The sequence below is a fragment of the Desarmillaria tabescens genome (assembly GCF_030435595.1).
Source record: "Desarmillaria tabescens strain CCBAS 213 chromosome Unknown EV420scaffold_55, whole genome shotgun sequence".
In the NCBI taxonomy this organism is placed as follows: Eukaryota; Fungi; Basidiomycota; class Agaricomycetes; order Agaricales; family Physalacriaceae; genus Desarmillaria; species Desarmillaria tabescens.
The window spans coordinates 314577-320149 of record NW_026848354.1 but is presented as its reverse complement, the minus strand read 5'-3'; the positions used below and the strand labels follow the sequence as shown (position 1 = coordinate 320149).

At 49.7% G+C, this 5573-nt stretch overlaps 1 protein-coding gene across 1 annotated transcript; it reads right to left on the bottom strand.

Annotated features, from left to right (window-relative positions):
* Window positions 1-2719: 2719 nt before the first annotated feature.
* EV420DRAFT_1575163 (uncharacterized protein) lies at window positions 2720-4265 on the bottom strand (the record flags this gene model as incomplete). Its single annotated transcript, XM_060474454.1, has 5 exons — window positions 2720-3171; window positions 3221-3380; window positions 3435-3670; window positions 3827-3869; window positions 3891-4265. The coding sequence occupies 5 exons, from the start codon at window positions 4263-4265 to the stop codon at window positions 2927-2929; spliced, it is 1059 nt and encodes a 352-aa protein (XP_060325076.1). The 3' UTR covers window positions 2720-2926.
* Between the last annotated feature and the right edge of the window lie 1308 nt (window positions 4266-5573).

The window sequence follows — 5573 nt, the reverse complement described above, 5'->3', positions numbered from 1 at the left end:
TGGCACCCTCGATGATCTTCCAGACCTAGAAGAGGATCACAATGAGGCAGAATTAGCTTGAGTCACTCGAAGAATTGGTGTTGAAACCAAAATATTATTTATTTGGGGCCCTTTTGGCCACCCATACACGCTCATTCTAAAATAATGTACAACCGCTGGTTGAACAGCGGTACTACGACACTCCTTCAAAAATAAAAATGCCGCGATGAAAATACGTTGAAAAGAAAAACCCGCCCGCCAAAACTAGTTAGGCCAAGAGCCACGGTTATTGGACCAACCACTGTTCTTGTTGGACCAATTACCTTTACCGTCGTTAGGCCAACTTCCTTCGTCGTTATTGTCCCAACCTTTGCCCCAACCATCGTCGCGTTGCTTACCATGGTTACCCTTCTTCTGACCATTGCGACGCTTCCTGCGACTTTTTCCGCCAGTTGAGGAGGAAGCAACCTTAGAAGCGGTTGAAGCCTCGGCGTACTCAGCCTCGCGTTTGGCCTCGAGCTTGGCTTTGATAAGGCGGTAGTGCATCACGAGCACCTGGCGAGTTTTCAGGAGCAAGAAGAGCTCGCGGGTGTTGGTCTCGAGACGCTGGTAAAAGGCATCGGAGGTAGCCACCAAGGAAGGAATAGACTCCTCGCCGGTAAAGGCAAACTGGGAGAAGTTAGTTCCGACATAGGCTTTAGCGGAATCGACAATTTCGTCAGTGGCCTTGTCCTTGATGGGATCATGAGGGTCAACTGGAAAATCAGGGTATTAGTCAATAGAAACCCTGAAAATCGGAGATAAAACGTACCCGGACCAAAAGGATGGAGCTCGAGGAGATCATCGATAATGGACAAAGTTTGCTCGTCGTCCTGAAAATCCGGCTCGTTGAAAGGAAAGAGCAGGATTTGGCGATCGGGGATACCGCCTTGGCAGTACCGGCCCCAATTCTTAGTGCAACCTGTGCAACGCTCTCCAAGGCCAGCCCAGTAACAGGTCTCGCCAGCCTCACGGCATGGATAGCATGGGCGCACGGCCTATACGGAATATTAGTTCAGTAAATTCTGTCACGGAAATTAAGAAACATACCGTGGTAGTCCTAGCAGGGCAAGCGTGAGCCGGATGATGAGGCGTGCCAGAACAGTAGGCGCAGAAGGCCTCCCCAATCTTCATCTCGTCCTTCTTAAAGGAAGCACGGTAAATATCCGTGATCTTGTTGCCGATATCAATCGCGTCCTGAAGAGTGCCTTCGTTCTCGGCGCGAACCTCCGCGAACGAGGAAGAAGAATGAGCACTGTTCTTCGACGACTAAGATTGCCAGAATCAGTCAATCATCTGGCGATATTGATACCAAGAACATACCGATTCCAAATCCGGAGAAACAATTTCCCCAATGTTAGGAGACGCAGCAAAAGAAGCCGGAAGAGAAGCAATTGCCGTAGAAGCAGTGGTCGCGTTGGAAGACCAAGACGCAGACTCTGCAACCTCCTTGGCAGGCAGAACGGGCGAGATTGGAACAGAAGTCATATGAACGTCCTCGTCAATGAAGGAACGAGGAAGCACAGTCAAACTACCGACGGCGGATTTCTCAGGAGGAGAGTCTTTGCCGGCGACAGAAGGGACGACAATAGGAGAAGAGTCCGGCATAGTAGCAGATGACTCTGCAGCAGCGCTGGACTGACTAGTCTCAACACCAAGCATGATACTCCAGAACGGTTGGAAGTTCAAGAGCGAAATGCCGGCCTGAACAGTATCCTCGAATTCCGTATAAAAACTTTCTTTAACGAGGCGAGGATAATGAGTCAAGAGAGCAGTCTAAGAAATTATCAATATTCCGGAGGCAATATATAATGGAATTATACCCTACCCGAGTCTTTGCTGCATCGTCGAACCAGGCGACACGAACGGAGAACGGGGATTCCTTCGTCAAAGGATTTTTAACGAGCGAGTCCGCACGCTGGACGAGGGAGAGGAGAGTAGGAATTTCTTTGACAAAAGGAGCAGACATTGTTTGCGATGGAGATACTAGGACAAGACACCCACCTTTTATACGACAAAGGGAGGGAGTATCACCTCAGCACGATGATGTTACAATTCCGTCGGACTTGGAATTGAAACTTCGACGAGACACGAGTTGAAGAAAATACCGTGTGCTAGCTCAAAACTGTACTCAGCGGCATTATTTTCACATCGGCGAAGCTTGCGTACTTCGGTATAAATCTTTCAGGCTTTTGCCGTTAAAGATTTAAAAAGTCTAGGGGGGAGAGACATGGTCCCCATGTGTTCCTACGGCAAAAACATTCCTCTCATTTCAACATATTATTTTCGCGCAATCAGTAACGAATTCATGAAAGAAACGACCTCACAATTCACGAAAAACCGCACGAACTCATTATGAAAATCACTCCGGAATTATAAATATCCCACCTATTTGACTATACAACACGGGGATATCACAACTCACGGTAAAAACGCCATCCACCCACCTTACGAGTTCAAAATCCGAAGCACGAATCTTTATCTATGCGATCTACGGCGTTTACATGCCATCTCCATTCACACTCCTTTCATATTTCCATTCCACGGCATTTAGACTTGAGGGATATTTTCAATCAGTCAATCAAAGCGCTTTCGAGGGCTCAACACGTGACCTCCAGTCGCTGAAGAATCCCTCTAAGTTCGAAAATCCGCTAAACTCAACGATAATTCACTCACTTTCACACAAATATACACAAGAAACGACTATTTATTTTGTTTAACGTCCTTGGGACGAGTACATGCAAGCTACGATATAACATTTTGCCCCTAAGGGCGCGCGATATTCAAGTCCATTCAAAATATAATACGGAGTCAAGCTCCCAAGAAATCCCTACGCCAAAGCCACAGACTCGAAACAGAAGAGTGGCAAGACCCTGTACTCCTACGCGCGGGCATAATCAACTTGTGATTAAACCGTAGAAGGGCCAGCCTCGTTCTCTTCAACCTCCTCGATGCCCGACGTTTCACCCCCTTCGACCCCATCCATGACCTTAGCCAGAGCTTCAACACCCCATAACGAATTGACGCAGTCCCAAAGGCCAGACACATGCTCCTGCAAATTTGAGGCCAGGAAGATGTCGCGGATAATGCGAGAGATAGCGTCCATGTGCTGATTGATGAGATTGCGAGCGCCAACAATGGCATCGTATTGCTCTAGAAAAGGGCATCAGCAATGGCAGTTAAAAAGAAAGGAGAAGCTTACCAGCATCCGGACGATACGGGATACGAGGGCGCAGCAATTTCTTGCCGTTGAACGTACAAAGTCCCTTGGTATAAACGCAGCGCGCACAGATGCACCCCGATCGCTGCAGGGCCCGGCAATGCGTCCCAGCTTTCTTGCACTGGTCGCAAGGGTACGAATACTTCAAACAAAGAGTCAGGAGAATAGAGGAGAAAGAAGAAAGAAAAGTACTTACCTCCTCTACAACGAAGGGAGCAATATCTGCAGCCCAAAGTCGTCCGTCAACCTCGACATATTTGCCAAAGTCCTTGGAAAGAACGAGCACCCCCAACGCAGAACGAGGATTGGGCACTTCTTCCATACCCTCTGGAACGCGTTCGCCAAACCCTCCTCCAGAGATTCCTCTAGAAGGATGGGGAGGTTCTCCCTTGCCTCGTCCACGGCCACGATGAGCATCTGGCATTTCTGGGACTAGACAAAGTCAGTTAGCCTCGAAATAGCGGATACTAGGAATAAAAAGAACTCACCTTCGTCTTTCCCGTCGTTGTTCTCAGTCCTCGACTACGGTAATTTTGCGCTTCTTGGAAGCGGGGACTGCGGCCTCCTTGTCCTTGCCCTTAGGAGGACCTGTCTTGGTAATTGGTCGCGGTCGAGGTTTGTTGTCCTTGCTCTTCTTGCGCCCACGAAGTACCCTTGGTGAATCAATAACGATCGTATCATCGTTATCAGGGACCGAGTCCTCGAAGACAGGATTGGGCGCCGGTTTTAAGGTCTTGACAATACGACGAGTTGGAGGAGGCGAGTCGACGTCCATAACCTCGTCTTCAGGAGGCGCCGGCGGAGTTCTGGCCTTAGGGACAGTCGTATCCTGCTCATCGTCGGTGCCAGGAAAGAATAAAGGAGTACGATCGCGTACCTCTTCAATATTCGTTGAAGGAGCTACAGGTTGAGAAGAGTCGGCGGTTGATGACCCCGAGGCCTTGATAGCGGCAAGACTCTGTTCCACAAGTAAAGACTTGGAGGGACGACGCAAAGGCGATTCCGGCGGCAGGTAAAAGTCGAACATTGAAGACGAAGAAGGCTTTGGACTACCAAAAGGAGAACTTAGTTGAGACAACGGAGGAGTCCAGGCAGAAGAACCCCACGTAAAAAGATTGGAAGTCGAAGGAGAGCCAGGACGAACGTCACCAGCAGCAGGCGGACCAGACTGGTCCACGCCTTGGCTTTCAGCTCCATGCGCAGGAAGGGGCGTCTTCTCCTTGAAGAGGTCTTGAGCAGATACCGACTGAGTATCCAACACCGGTGGTACTGGCGAAGCCTTCCTCGAAGCTGAGAGAAGGGGAGAAGTAGACTTGAGCACCGGTGAAACTGGAGTTTTCTCCTTGGAAGGAGAACGACGAGGAGGCGGCTGCCTTGAAGCAGGAGGCACAGGAGTTTTCTCCCTTGGTTGGACAAGCGGCGTCGCGTTGGAATTATCCAGATTGGTAGACGCTCCTTTGGGAGACGGAGGAATCGAGGTCGTTTGCCTTGATTGCGCCGGTACAACTTCCTGCTGAATAATAGAAGTCGACGCGCCAGTATTAGATGGAGGAGCAGGCGTTGATTTGTCTTGAAGACGTTCGCGTCGAGGTGTTTGACTAAGCCCGCGACTAAGAGCCATCGAAGGTGCACGCGATTGACGCGATGCAGCGGAACGGAGGACGAGAGGAACCACCTGGATATCGTATTTGTCCTGCAAGAAAAAGGTCAACCAGATGAAGAGAGAGATGGAGTAGTCAACGCACGAAGAGAACCAACATAGCATTGAACTCTGCTCGTGCTTGAGATACGAGCTTCCGAGGAAAGTCTTGAAGGCACGACAGTGCAGCAAATTCAACCTGCGACCAATCGTCTTCGTCCACATCTTCTACGGCGCTCCAAGTCGTATCACAAATCACCCAGTTGGAGTGGGCGTTGAGCAACCATGCGTCGACCTCAGCGGAATCCCAAGTGTTTGTTGGAGGATTGGCGCCGAGCTCCGTTAACTTTTGAGCAGAGTCGTGATAGCTTGGACCAAAGTCTTGCTCAGTCATGGCGGAAATCAATGTCGATGCACGCTAGCGAACGAAAGCACTGAAAGTTCCTTCAGTAAAACTACAGGCTACCGTCAAAACAAAGAACTTACCTCAAGAGGAGGAAGAGCGTCTTTGTGAGGCTCTAATACAAGGAAACACGCGTCGAAGTCAGCACAGACGATGAGCAAGCGCACAGAGGACGGTACCCACTAGTACGCGGTGGGGAGCGTAAAGAGAAGTTCCACCAACGCGAAATTTCTCTAAGTTCACCTTACCACGCGGCACAGAAGCCATGTGTGCCTTTCACCTTTCACAGTGAA